The sequence below is a fragment of the Odontesthes bonariensis genome, chromosome 13 (genome assembly GCF_027942865.1).
Source record: "Odontesthes bonariensis isolate fOdoBon6 chromosome 13, fOdoBon6.hap1, whole genome shotgun sequence".
Classification (NCBI taxonomy): domain Eukaryota; kingdom Metazoa; phylum Chordata; class Actinopteri; order Atheriniformes; family Atherinopsidae; genus Odontesthes; species Odontesthes bonariensis.
This window is the reverse complement of record NC_134518.1, coordinates 25,172,342-25,187,157: the sequence shown is the minus strand read 5'-3', so window position 1 is coordinate 25,187,157 and position 14,816 is coordinate 25,172,342. Positions and strand designations below refer to the sequence as shown.

The following is a 14,816-nucleotide window of genomic DNA, read 5'->3' as shown; positions in this document are numbered from 1 at the left end:
CTGTGCGTGCCTCTGCTGCATCCCAGAATGCTGAGAGGCATTGTTCCGTGACTGAGGAATCAAGTCCAGCAGAGATATTTTAAGGAGATTTCTGAATCAGAAGGGGCCCGCGAGGAGTCTGCCATCCGTTGTCTACTAGGTTTGTTGTTTCCCATCAAAAATGTTAGGAAAGCCTTAAGAGGACTTTTTTTTCCCGTCTTTTTTAGATTTCCTCTCAGAGTTAAGCAGAGTGTAAGTGCATGAAGCGCAGACATGTTTTATGTCTCGTCGTTTTATCCCAGGTGAGATCTATCAAGTGTCAACACTGTCGGCAAAGTGGTACTTTTAATCACACTGGGGGGGAAAAAAAGCATTTGAGTACCAAGAAGTGCGGCAAATTTCCTACTCTCCTGAAACATACATTGTACCAAGCAGTCGGGAGGCGTTACTCTCAGACCAAGCTCTCTTTAGTTGAGGTGAAAGAAGCAGCGTGGATTCGAAAGTCCAAATGCACTAAATGCTATGCTGATATGAAAATGTGAAAGGAAAAATGGATGCTTTTAATCACAGTATGCCTGTCGATTTGAGCCCCCAAAGGTGAGCTATAGCGTAAAAAGTAAAAAAAATCTGAGGCCATTTTTGAGTGAAGCTGCCTCACCCAGTGTTTGTCACGGGGAGTCTGGCGCTTAAGTGGAATTCAGGGAAAGAGAGTCATGTGAAGGCAGTGGGAGAAAGAATGGCTCGTTTCACTGTCTGGGTCTGTAACCATTATTGCCAGGCATGCACATCTCAGTATCCACAGAGATAGAGTGGTGATAGAGGCATGGAAAGACTAACCACCTCTCTGTGCTGTCAAAACCAATTGCATGTGTTATGACCACCCTGCTTTCTGCTGACCACTCCTCATTTCCATTTATCTCAAAGGAATGTCAGTTAAACTCATTTTCCCTCCAAATTCTGTATACAGACTGTCGAGCAGGAACGCGTCCCTGTAAACACACGTCAAATCTGAATACCGTGAGATGTAGTGTCCATTTTAAGTTCAAAATCAGTGTTAACATTTAGCTGGCTTCCTCTGTGCACCATGATTGCATAAAAATCACAAGTGGCCAGCTTTTTGGTGTAAACACTGGAGGTAATGTCAGTAATAAGAGGGATTCAAAAAGGGAGAAACAGCAAGTGGGAGAATTTCAGTATCTTGCCTAAGCATGTTTATCCAGGCAAGTCTGAGGCATTTTCCTCCGTCAGTATGATCACTTCTGCCTGCTCTGACATACAGGAGGGGGGAAAAAAAACACCAAAACACAGATTTCAGCCTCCTCACTTTCAGATCCCTTGACATCCGTACAGCCCACTCATTTAGGTGATACCCATTTAAAAAACATATCACTAGCTGCAGGAAATTCACATTCACATGAAAGTAAAAGCACATATCAGCTTAATGTTGTGTTTGATTTGAGGGGAGTGAAAGACTCAGACTGGATGTGTCAACATAGTAAATTGGATCCATTCAACAGAGTAAAGTGGGATTCATCCTTTGGTGACATGCACAAGTTTGGGCACCTCAGGAAAAAAAATGCAGTTTCTTTCCAATAATGAGCTAAATGACGAGACTTCATTTTGAGTTAAAGGTGGTGCCGTTAATATTTGAAGCAAATCTTTAGTTTCACAATAACATAAAAATCACCTTGCAATGTAAGTACCTTGAGGCACTTCTTTTTCCAACAATTGCAGCTTGTAAAATCCTTTCATACTCTGCAAAGAGTCTCTCAGTTCTCATTTGCCTGTTTTGATTGCAAATGGTTTTTACTCCTGTTATATTCTTTGGCAAACTTGCATTCACTGCTCTTTGAGTAGCAGTAGTAGTATACGGCCTTTGAATTTTTTGTTCAGTCTGACGACTATGAGGGTCATCACAAAGCCACCATCCTGTTAAAGAAGCCACGCTTTAGTTTCACAGATCTTGTGATGTTTGATGGCGTTTCATCTCATCTGCCATTCCCACCACCATTTACACAGCTCCCATTTCCACGAGCTATAACATAGATCAGGATAATCAACCCAATCCAACCCTCAGCAGAACAGTTGAAAAGTGTTTTTTTTTTTCCTTCCAAACATCTTTGTTGACAACTGCTAAAAAGTTGTTTTTATTTTCTTACTCCATCGAACCCCTTTTCAGAGCCCATCAGGCTTGTTTAAATGTTCTAATGAACAGTGTTCCAACACTCCAGACTCTCTTCCTCGAGGTGTTGTGCAGTCGAACAAGGGTATTGATTTGCTTCTCTAGTAATCCTACAAGTAGCACTGTGTTTTCCTCCTATTTCCTTCCAATTCCTCAACTTATATATGCATCCCAAACTGAGGGAACGCCTACCTGAAATACACCCGTCCTCTTACTGTATTCCCCTGCTTTGTGGCATCAGTTGTTTTTATTCAACTGCTGGTTGTATGTTTGAGAAGTCAGAGTATTTATCCAGGTTTAAACTTTGCATCAACTTGTTTTTTTTCCCCCATCGATGTGAGCATACCAATGCTAATTAATGAGACCTCAGTGTCTGAAAGTTCAAAATTATTTTTATTTTTCCTGACCCTGAAATTGGACAAAACAAAAATAATACACTGTTACTTGACACGTTAAAAATGTTTTGGTTTTTTTATGATCTCTGGATATCAGTTCATCTTCTACCCTACAATCACAATCTAATTGGTCATTATGAATTACATTTTGACAGTGGGTTCATAGTCTGTTCATAGGCTCTGGTTATTTTCTCTTTTTTTTAAAATTTGTTGGACAAATAAAACTGGTGTGTGTGAACATGTCTTTTTGGTTTTTATCTGGAGGAACAGCAGATGGAAAATGATCAATGATCTTCTCACCTTTTGTTTCCTCTCCTGCTTCTTGTTTGGGACGATCACTCTCACCACTGAACGAGGGGTTGTGGTTTTGTGATACCCTGACCATAACTTTAGCAGGATGAAGTAGCTGTGCTGCCTCTGCATCCCATTTATACACCGTATCTTGTTTCTATGTGGGGAGTTCCATTACTCTGTAGCTTGGAGGCTGGGAGAGAGGAGGGTGAGATGAAAACCGGTGATAGAGGGTTGCGGCCGTTCTTGTTGTTAGTGCTCCAGATGCTTTTCTCTTTGCAGGAATCAAACACAACAAGCTGATTGGCTCCGAGCAGAGATGTAATCGTCTTTTTTATGTCTCAACTCGTCACAAAGTTAAACGAGTAGAGAGAGAATTATAGAGCAGAAATCCAGTGACATGAGAGACATCATGTCACTGCGATGCAAAGGCTGTTAATACAAGACATTCTACAACAACTCCACTTGCCCTCTGAAGCCGTTTAGTCTTGTGATCATATGAATCTGATCTTGATCAATACGAGCCCTGTGTTTAGATGTTTGCTCAGTCTGATACTACCCTAACCCTAACATGGAATAATCCCTCCAAAGGCTCCCTGTTTATACTGGCTGCTGAGAGGCAATTCCTCAAAGTACCTCACGCAGAAACTATTTGATAGATGGGTGGCTGGATTTTCGTCTTATGCGGTTCACAAAATCACGTCATGATGTAATTTGCAATTAGCTAAAGATGACAGGAACACAAAAGACATAATGATATTTAATCTCTTGAGGAATCTAATACTTCTATCAAAACATGAAATTCTATCTCATTGGAGGCCCTCTAAACAGTTGAAGTTGTTCACCAGTTCTTGCTATTTAGTAATCTCGGTGTCCTATCTTCTTCCTCCTCTTACCGTTTCCTCACTCAGAGGCTCTCTTGTTGTCGGGATCATCATGATATACAGGGCATGATTTGCTTCTGTATGTTAGAAACGGGATGGGGGGGTGGTCAAGTGTGTACAGTTCCCTCAAACCAGTGCATTTATCGGTGAAGTTAACTTAAGGAACAATGCATTGCTGCCTCCATATGTGTGCGAGTGTGTCCGAGAGAGAAAAAGGTCTGCGCATCTGTGCATATCTGTGTTTCAGTGATTCCCCCCACCATCTGCCCGCGGTGCGTTTAGCAACATTTTGGGAAGCGGTGCCAGGCAGCACTTAATTAAGTTCTGGGATGCCAACATCTCCCTGCTGTAACATGGAATACCTGCTCTTCTTTTGTCAATTTCTTCTCCTGTTCTTCTGCTCCTGTGTGTCACTCTTATTGTAACTCGCAAAGATGTCGCCTATGGGAGAAACAGGTAAAGAAACCATCAAAACCAATGCCAGTAGAAAGAGTTGCAATTAGTGCAGAAAAATCCTAGTCTGTCTTTTGTGCGGATCTCTCCTCCTTTTCCCCTCCCTGCTGGTTTGTGTGTGCGTGTCGAAGCTTTCAATCCAGTAGAGGCCAGCAGTAATGTTCCTTCTCCCAGTAGAAATGGCTGCTGTTTGTTCAATTGTTGTGATAGATTGATGTGGGGTGAGAAAAAATGGGCTTGTATGCACCTGAAGATAGGAACAGAAAAGTCTTTGAGAAGCTAAAAGCTCTCCTTTCAAGAATCCTCTGATGGGAGATGCATTTTGCAGAAAATTCTTCTCCCTCTTTGCGATGTCTTTGACGAAAGCTTTCCAATATATTTAGGCTGTGAGGCGAGAGACCAAAACCCCCCAAAGGACATTTGTCATTTGTCAAACCCTGCTTAGTATAAGGCAGTGCTTCTGAAGGGCACCAACAAGTGGCCACACCAATGCTCTATAGTTAAAAAAAAGCCTTCGACAAAATGCTTCTTCAAATAACGGAGGCTACTGTTTTATCTTGTTAAGTGGACACTTCTCATAGTAGTATCAATACACCTGTACTTTGAATCTGTACCAAGGATAAGAGAGCTAATGGCCAAAGAGGCAGCACCACCAGAGCCCCACGGCTTGTTTTAGAAAAATAAATTCTATATTCTTCCATTTATTTGTCAAAGCTTTACAACAAGGTTGGTCTGATGGTGGGTATTCTGTCTATTTGTAACATAATACAAGGTGCATGGCCATGTACTCGGCTACAAAGATAGCTAAATGTACAGTACTCAAGCCTAATTAGTTGTGTTTTTGATCGATGTGTTTCTCTTTCATGATTTTATTTGTCCTAATGCAAAAATGGCCTTCTCTGTAAACTTCCCTTTGATCATTTCCACCATCTCCCCTCTGTATTTACTGTCGAAGACGGAGCAAAAGATGACCACACACTCGAGTGAGGTCTGTTTTCCGTCAGCTCGGTTTTTCATGCTCCTCTGAGAGGTTAAGGGCAATTGCTCGCCCAGAAATGAGGCTACAGCAGTTGAGCTTGTGCATGATTGGCAGGGATGGATTGTGGATGATCTACACCCCCCCCCCTGCTTTTAAACTGTCCCCATTTTTTTTCCCCTCCCTACTGTTGAAGCTTGTTTTGAAGGGAGGAAGGTTGTGTAAATCATGCTTACAGAGTGAAGCACAACCTGTGGACAGAAGAAATTAGCGCATGGATAAGTAGTCATGATGTGTTTAGACACGCTGCCAGAACATGTTAGTTGTGATGATCATGTGCAGTGTGTTAGGCTAAAAGAAGCAGAGGATACGGAACCTTCCTGCTTTTTTCTTAAACAAATCTTGATCTGTCTTCCTGTTGCTCCTTCTGTTCCCTCACTCCCTCTTCCTCCTTCTCTCCTCCTGTGCACCATCTGCATGATGCTTTGTATCCAATCTGAAGAAGGGGGTGCTCTCTGCTGTAAATGTGGGTTCCTGTGCGTGCGCACATGTTTGTGGATGTCTCCCAGCTATCACTTTCACTCTCAGCTCATTACCTGACATGATGGATGGAGCGAGTGCCATTAAACAACGCACAGCCCCAGACGCCTGGCACCCTACAGCAGGCACTGAGTAATGGGCACATTGGCAGCGGCACACTTAGAAATACCAGGAGTCCTGTGTGCGTCTGCCTGCAGTCGTCTCTGTGGCTACGCTTCCTGGTTCCGTCCAGCCCCACCTGCCACCTGGCTGCCCGGCGGATGTCATGGGCATTTCTGGGCAGCCATGGTTGGATAGCGCTGGAGGAAATATTTGTACGACTCCGTCATGGAACTGGCAGCATAGCAATCCCAAAGTTTAACTGGCTTTTTGACCACAAACATAATAGTGAAACATCCGTTGCGACTTAAAATGAGCATACAGGTTTAGGCAAAGGGGAAAAAAAGGAACTCGGTCGGTCTCGCCGAGGCTCGATGGCTCACTCATATTGATGTTTGTGCGCCACAGAGAGCTAAAGTGGTTTACCTGAACTGATGCTCTGCTAACTCTGATCACTACAATGTGTTTTTCTCTACAATAAAAGCATCCCACAGGTTCACTAGTGCAAAGCTTTTGCCTTGAAAAAGCAACAGCAGAAAAGCTTTGGTTGATTTAAAAAGGCCGCTCTGTTTAGACACTGAGACCAGCTCATGTAGCGAACAGGATGGTGGCAGAGAGCAGCAATGAGAATACTAACATGCACAGAGTCATCATATTATTCCTTTCTCCTGTTTTGTTGTCCAATACTTTGTCTACTGTGTGAATAGTTGAGGAGCTCTTAAGTGGAAAGCAGGATCAGGAGCTAAATGGAGTTACTATGACACCAGACACAAGCACCTCCACTCCAGCAGCTTCCTCTGTTCCTTCATCCTCCCCTGCTGCTCTGCTCTCAATCAGCCTGGATTTGCTTCGTGTTGTTTCTCCTCTGCGTCTTTTCTTTGCCTCTTTTAGTTTAGCTCCTCCGCCAGAAAGGATCAATGTAACACTTTCTTGTTCTTTCTCAGTCTCGCGCTCTTTTCCTGACTGTCTTTTCTTCCTTCCCAAACAGACAACCGCCGTGCAGTCCTGGAAAGGTCTCGCTCACGCCACAACGCAAATCACCAAGCTCGATGATTACCCGCGCCTACCACAAGACGCTAGATAAGTGCCAAAGAGGCCTGCGAAGAGGAGACCAGGGAGACATCTGAAGGAAGGGGCAGACCAACCCTCACTGTGGCACTCACTCACTCACTCAAAAGAAGTTACATAGACACAGCATTAGGTATGAAACAGAAATGCCTAAATACTGAAGAACCAGATTTATGTTCATCTGAGGCCTTACATATTTATTCAGTAATTTGTCATTGCTTTTAATGGTTGTCCTCTGCTGGGTTTGATTTATAGATAGAAAAAAAACAATTACAAAGACTCTAGCGCTTTGAAATTAAAGGTCTTAAGTTTTTATTTGCACGTTTGAACCTATTTTAATCCATTCATAATCAAAATGCTAAAGTTCAGAGTTTTGACATGAAATATTAAATATCGCCGCGTATCAAAACAGACATTCTGCCAGGAAGGACGGCAAAGTGCAACATGCTTGTACCGAGGAACACGTGCAGCCGTCCTTCCAACCAGGACGTATTAACAAGCCTTCTACAAGTCACTGAACTAGCAGTCATTTCTGCGCACTCCAACAAAGCCACAAGAGCTGGCTGCTGTCTACACCGATACTACAGAACATGTGACTCACAGAGGTTGAAACCACAATCTCCATTTTGACACCATGCATTTTATATTTTGTTATTTTCTGTCTGAGCAAAGCCTTCAGGTGCTGATTTCTGTCCTAAGGTCGCTTTTGCTATTAACACATCCTGAATGCCTCCGCCTCGCTGAAGAGACGACCGTGAACTCTGACCTTTCCTTAGGCCACGCAGGTTTTCAGCGGAGGACATTTGATTATAGGAAGGTATTACAACAGTTTTTACATTAATCTACTTTGAAGACTCTACGAAAAGCAGCCCAGTGATCATCTGTCTGGAAAGAAGTCCTGGAAAATCTGCTGAAACTCAGAAATCCCACCGCAGATTTTCAGTGGATATTCTTTTTTTTTTTTCTTTTTTTTTTACACTTGTAATTATTATGATACAATGTTGTTTTTACTGCATAAAAAATGAGATATCAACAAGTATAATATATATCACAGAAAACAGCTTTGAGTGTTTAAATTGTACATGAACCACATATCAAAATTTTAAACTTTGTGGAGAGGAAAAAAAAACAAAAAACATTTAAACTGTATTTAGGACTGTTGATTTTAGGAAAACAAAGGACACTCCAGTAAAGTACGTCTGTCTGGAGAAGGCTTTCATGTGCAGGACAGTAGAAACCTTGTGGTAAGTTCTGTTTCTCTGTGTGGGCCCATTGTTGCGTAGTTCCTTGTGAACTTTTTTTTCCTATATTCATGCCTAAGGCGACTCTGTCCCCTCACTTTCCCAAACTGTAAGCAGACGAGACTAAAAACAACCACTGAATCCACATTGAGACGGGGCATGACCAGAGGGCCACAGCAGAGAGGACGACGCTCGTCTTAGCTCAAAACGCCTTCCAACTCCCCAGCACTAATGACATAAGTGACCCATTTAGCATGACACAAGTTACTTTACAAACACCATAACCCTGCTTTAGGCTGTGTGTGTTTCTCTTTGGGGCAAGTGTACGCGTGTGCTCCACGCCAGCTCAGTAATCGGAACAGGAACCCAGGGAAAATGGGATTCAGTGTGCTTGACTCCCGGGCTGAATAGATGGAGATTTTTCATTTAAACAATCTGCCAGTGCTGCTTGCGATGTGTCTGTTTCACGAAGCTTCCTCTCTCAACCCGCATGCTTCCAAAAATGCAATTTTACACATCATCTCAGCTCAAGGTGCTCCCACAATGCTCTGAGAAGTCTGCATATTTAAGAAGACAATAACTCCCCTCTGAATATCAGAGTCTAACAGTCACAGAGAGAAAGCACTGTGAATGAGTTTTCTGCATAAGGGACTCTGCAGTGATGGGAGCTCTAAGGACACGTTGTAAACAGCAGAGATAGAGATGTGCTGTCAAAGGAAGTGATTTCCTCTTTCTAAACGCTTCTCGCTTTTGTTCTCTGCACGCCACCCCTGTAAAATTTCAAACAGCTAATAAGACCCGTTTTTTATCCATGTCATGATTGGATGCCGTTAATGTTAAAACAACCAGTTGTTTGAGGTTGATGGCAACAGCGTAACAAATTGGATCGTTCATTATTCAAACTACAAATTGCATGTGCCAACCATTTTATTTTTTAACAGGATTTCAGAGCTTTCTAAATTATGAGGAAGGTTGTAGAGACGTGCACATTTTTAAGTTTTATTTTAGCCATTGTTAAATAAACATTGAACCAGATAATAACTGTCTTTTAAAGTAGAAGATCCGATTCAAGTACGATAGTCATGTGATATTTCTCATCTAAAACAGTCTAGTAAGAAGAAATTCATTAGAATTAAAGAAGAAAAAAAAAGCTTGTCATAATAGACAGAGCCAAGAGCTACATTTTTAGCCATTGTAGAAGTCTCGAAGCATGCATCTTCCCTGCAACTGTGATCACAACAAACATCTTTTAAATAGATGCTATGAATGAGTCAGAAAGAAGGTGTCTGTGCCTGGAAACATGGAACTTCACCTCATTTTAATTATAAGAGACTTCTACAGTGAAAACATTCCTCATCGTCTCTGTGAGTGGTTGTCGTGTTTCTCCCCATCCCATCTTTTAGGATTATTATAATTACGTGGGTTGTTTTTTTGTTTTTTTTTATAGGAAGTAATAGCTCTGAGGTTGAAGAGCCTGAACTGGTCAATCACAATGTGTGAAAAACAGCCAATCATCCCATCATCTTTGTGCTTGTTACTAACCAACCTCATCCGATGAATATGACCTGTGCTCATGGTAATTGTGAGAGCGGGGGGGGGGGCAGGGGTATGAAGTGTAAAGGAGCCATTTCTGTGGTGACTGGCAGCAAGTGCTTAAGCTAAATTAAACATTTCCACGTTTACTTACACTCACTGACTGTGCACTTTACCTCACTAAATATTCTGCTCAGACAGAGAAATATTTGTTTAAGATTTGTAAATGCAACATTGCCACTAACAGAGCGGACTATTTGCACAGCATATCTCGTGGTAAATAGTTCCCGACTGCTACATATCCAGTTCTTTTTCACTTTGGTAGTGTTTGCTGGTGATTTGAGCACGATCAATTGCGATTGAATCAACGAGCGTTGATAAACCATGTCTGACCACAACGTGTAAGCCACCATCCATATCCCTGCCTACCTTCTTTGTTGTCAATGAGTGTTTTATTGTCCTAAGAAACATTTATATTTGTAACATTTTAAGTTTATTTGTATCCTTAGAAACATTAAAGAAAAAAAAAAAAGAAAAAACAACAAAATGGTTATGAACACTGTCCTTCCATGGAATATGTAATGGAGAATGGTACTAAATAATAACCACTTTGTTATATATAAACTGATTTCTGAAAGATATGCTGTTTCTTTGTCTTCTATTTACAGTATTTCTTTAAACACAGGCTTACGTGTTGGAAAGCTAATGACTTTTTTTTTTTTTTTTTTTTTTTTTTTTAAAAACAAATCCCAGAGTAGCAGTTTCTCAAATGCAAAGACGTGGTGGGATGCACCACGCCACGAAATATGGTACTGGTAGAAACAATTTAGCATACAAATGATGAAAAATGTGGGGATTTCATCAGCTACATTATCAAAGATAAAAAGATTCCAACAACCCAGCTAAGTCTCTGTAAGCAAGAGGCAAAGCCTAAAACCAACAGCCAAAATTCTCTAGCCCCTCGGTCCTAATTCACCAGAAATAATAATTATAATCAAACAACTTAACAGTGACATCAGTTCACGACTGAACTGGAAGAATCTGTTGCTCTCACACCGTGGAATCTGATCAAAAAGGAGAATTGGTTTAAAATGTTCCTCCAATCGTATATCATAAATGTGGGGAGGAATTAAACAAAAAATATATAGAAAAAGTAAAGCCAATTGAAGAGTATGAAAACAAAAGGAAGAAGATGCAACACGGTGTGAAAACAAAGCCAAACCACATAAACTCCACCAGAGATGTTTGGAAAAGTCTCCCTGGGTCGGTCACTGGAGAATGACACACCGTCCTCTATTACTTATCAAGAGCTCCCAAAGAGAGCAGACATGGAAATTTACATTTAAATTCAGTCATCAACTTATTTCAGGGCTTATCAGTTGGGCGATGATTGTCGAGCTTACATTATCGTAGCGTGGTAGAATTTACGGGTGCTGGCCCGAGACTCCAACTTATTAACAGAAACGGTCAGCAACTCACAAACAAGTTTTACTGTAACTTTAATGTTGCACGTAGATATGTTTTAGTTGCCCGGGCTATCGTAATGAGTCTGTGGCACACGGCCACGTTAGCAAAGTGTTTAAACTTTAGGTGTCTAATCTCATTTGTAGAATTAAATTAGGTTCTGCCACTACCGCCCTACGAAATGCTTGGAATACAGATAATGAAAGAGCCCGCTAGACTGCTCTCGTTTTCCACTTTTAATCATTTGCAGACAGCAGATAGGACGACACCGTCCTGCCACAACTCGTTAGGGCAGTCGTGTTAAAACACGATGAACATAAAACGGCAGACTGCAATGAATCCTCAAACTGATCGCTCAAAAAGCGATCGGAACCAGCGTAAGCTATATAAGCAGGAGCAACATACGATGCAATCCACTTCATGCATTTCATTTCAGCAGGAAAATGTCAAATTTTATTCTGCGCGAGTCCAGGTGTTAAACAGGCCTTCATGCTGAGCAGGTCTGTTAACTACTGAGAAGAAGCACGCAGGAAATTCTTGCTTGATATAGTGGTTTTTTTGTTTGTTTTTTTTACAAACAAAATGGGCATATACTTTCTTTTTTTCCCCCCCTCAAAAACATTAACATCTCTTAGTTCCCCTCTTATTTCACAATATCTTTGCTAAACAATCAAGTCTAAAATGACATTTCCAGTTTTCTCAGCGGCTGTGCAGAAGATATCTGCCCTGCACTGACTTATGGACAGGACTTACAGAAAGCTTTGGGTGTTAGCACATGATGAATGGGACAGCTCCCAACTATAAAAGCAACATATTTGGACCTTGGTGTTGCCACAGCTTTATCTTGCACAGTGTCAAAGGCAAAATGATAATGCTGTCATGTTCAGCCGCAGCTTAAGGAAATAAGTACAGGCTGGGAAAATACACAGACAGAAAAATTACCCTTTTTAATCATTTGAAAATCTTTGACTCCAACATGTCTTTGCCTATGATAAAGGGCAGAGGGGGAAAAAAGCATAAAAAAAAATCAATTACTTGTTTTTTTTTATTTCATATCTAAGGTATTAATGTGATAGATGCAGCTTCTGTGGGAGACTTTTTTTGGTAAAAAAAAAAATAAATAAATAAACAAGCCATCTTAAATTAATCATAAACAAGATCATATTTTATTCTAAAATAGGAATTGTGGGAAAATTAGTATTTATATACGGACATGCCTCCTGTTTCCAGACCCGTGTGTTCCTCTGCCGACCGCCTGAGCCGCAGTGGTGAGAGTGGAAGTGCAGGGCAGAGCTGCTCCTGTCCGAGTCCCTTAACGCGACAGCTCTCCCCATCACCACCTAACATGCTCGAATGCAATGGCGTGTTCTCCCTGCATGTGCCATGTCCCGCTTCCCTGCTGCAGCATGACATCATAAAATAAGGGCTGACATGGGGAAGTAACCCCCTGGCCACGAGAGCCTCTGTTGTGCTCTCACTGCACACACACACACACACACACACACGCGCGGACACACATGCGCACACACACACACACACACACACACACACACACACACACACACACACACACACACACACCTCTGTGGTAGTAGTCTTGGGACTGATCTTCTCTGAGTCTCTCCTCCTCCCACTGTGCACCCAGACAGATGGAGATTCATCTCTCAACAAGCTGTGATCTGTGTTTAGAGATGTATGCTGCAGAACACAACTCTAATTAGGTTTATTGTTGATCTTGAGAGGTTAATTTGTACTTGGCTGCAAGAAAGCATGCTGAAAGAGGCCAACCTGGTTCCTCACAAGACAACAGCACTGTAGCTACGAAGAAGGGCAGTTTTTTTTTTTTTTTTCCATCTTCTTGACTTCCCAGGTGAAACAGAAAGATTATTCCCCCTCAGTATATTTGTCTGGCCTTGTGTAATTGTGCTTTGAACCAGAGTGGGAGATCCGTCTTGGCTGGAAGGAGATAGTGGAGGAGCGTTTGTCTAATGAGCTTAGGGTTACAGTTGTGTACGAGGCACATATTACTCTTTTTCTTTTTTAAACTTATTTTTATAACCTTAACTAAGTACCCTTGTCAAACTCAGACGTGCCAGGCCAACACAAATTCTTCTTCTCCCTTTCCATCATCTCTCTTCATGCTATACGCAGTCGTTTTTTTAAAGCCCCCAGTGACAGATCCGTTGTCAGCAGGAGCAAAACATATTTATGCTTTATTTATTTATTATGCTTCGTTCTGCATTTACACCTACTGGAATGCGCAAACATTATGGAGACAAGACAAAGAAGATGGTAACAATTCCCTCCTTACCTGAACTAATTCAGTCTGGGGAAAACAGTCCGAACAAAACTTTGCTCTTAAACACAAGACCGTGATAAATGTGCGTGTCTGTTCTGGGTGAATTGGTGTTTCAATAAATTGGTCTGAGAATGAACATCCTTCGCCAATGTTCTGCAGGTCTGTGTGTGCCATACATCTGTTACTGGAGCTCCACTTTCCCTGGCTCATTGTTATTCTAATTAAAAATGTCGAATAATGTGACCATCACTGAACCCATCTCTGTACTGTGAGATCACAGGATTCTGTTGGAAAAATAAGGATGAGCTGCACCCTGTTTGTATTTGCTGCCAGTACCACATACAAACCTACATCAAAGCTGAACCTGAACACGGAAAGAAAGAAAAACAAAAAGGTTAGAAAATAAGCTGCCGTCTCATCTGCATCTCCATTGGTAGCTTCAGCTATTGCTCTGCTCTGACCAGAATCTTAACTTCTGAGGCGTTATGGCTGCAGTACAATACAACCTGCTTCAGAGACTGTTCCAGAAGGAAGTGCCCTGTGGGTGAGTCCATTCAGACGTCCATGTCATATGATTTTTCCCGACTGACTCACCGAGACAGTTTTTGAGTCTACAAATTCCAATGGGAAAAGCGAGTGTGAGCACAGGTTCTGATTGACTGTTTCATCCCCCCGAGTCTCCAATTTAAATGCGAGGCTCATATTACATAAGACACGCATCCTCTGAACATTTGGACAATTTCTCAGACAAATGAATCAGAATTAAATTACATCTGTGTTTGGCATCTGTCTGTGGCAAGCTCTGCCAACACAAAAACCTCTTCGCTACCAAAAAACAACAATAAAGCTTCCTTAAACTTTGATTTATCAAAATCACATCATTCAGAATCCCACTTAAATCTACAGATCAAATTAGACGTGTACATCACAGTTTTTTGTTTTTTTTAAATAAGCAGAATTGCGTGATTAGTGCAGGTTGGCTTTTTTTTCTTGTTGGTAACGAGGATCTTTGCCAGGGTTCAGAACCGTTCAACCAAGGCCCTGGGAACAGCAACATGCTGAGTGGTGATTTTGGGCATCGTAGCCAGACTGCATTACTACTACTTCCCCTTTCACCATGTGAGATACACTGAGCCAAAAAGCTTCTTCTTTTTTTTTTTACCCCCACATACAATCATTCGCGTATGAGTGGATGTAAAGCAACGAGGAACAGCCGAGAGAAAATCAGTCACAAATCTCACCACGCCTGGCCGATATGTCATTTATATGCATATGGCCCCAAAAATGCACAAGTCTGTAAATCATCTCTGCACCATAAATCAAAGGGTTTGAAGCATTTTATACTCATATATAGTCATTTTGATTGGATTGGTTGACTGTTTAACTCAGTACAAGAATCCCATACACTGATG

At 41.6% G+C, this 14,816-nt stretch overlaps 1 protein-coding gene across 8 annotated transcripts in view; it reads left to right on the top strand.

The window, feature by feature from the left end:
- Nucleotides 1-10,282, top strand: part of diaph2 (diaphanous-related formin 2) — a 366,461-nt gene extending 356,179 nt beyond the window's left edge. For all 8 annotated transcript variants that reach the window (XM_075481764.1, XM_075481768.1, XM_075481771.1 and 5 more), the window contains one exon: nt 6,788-10,282. In XM_075481764.1, the coding sequence (XP_075337879.1) occupies nt 6,788-6,852 (65 nt within the window). In that variant the 3' untranslated portion in view covers nt 6,853-10,282. The remainder of the gene's footprint in view (nt 1-6,787) is intronic.
- The last annotated feature ends 4,534 nt before the right edge of the window (nt 10,283-14,816 follow it).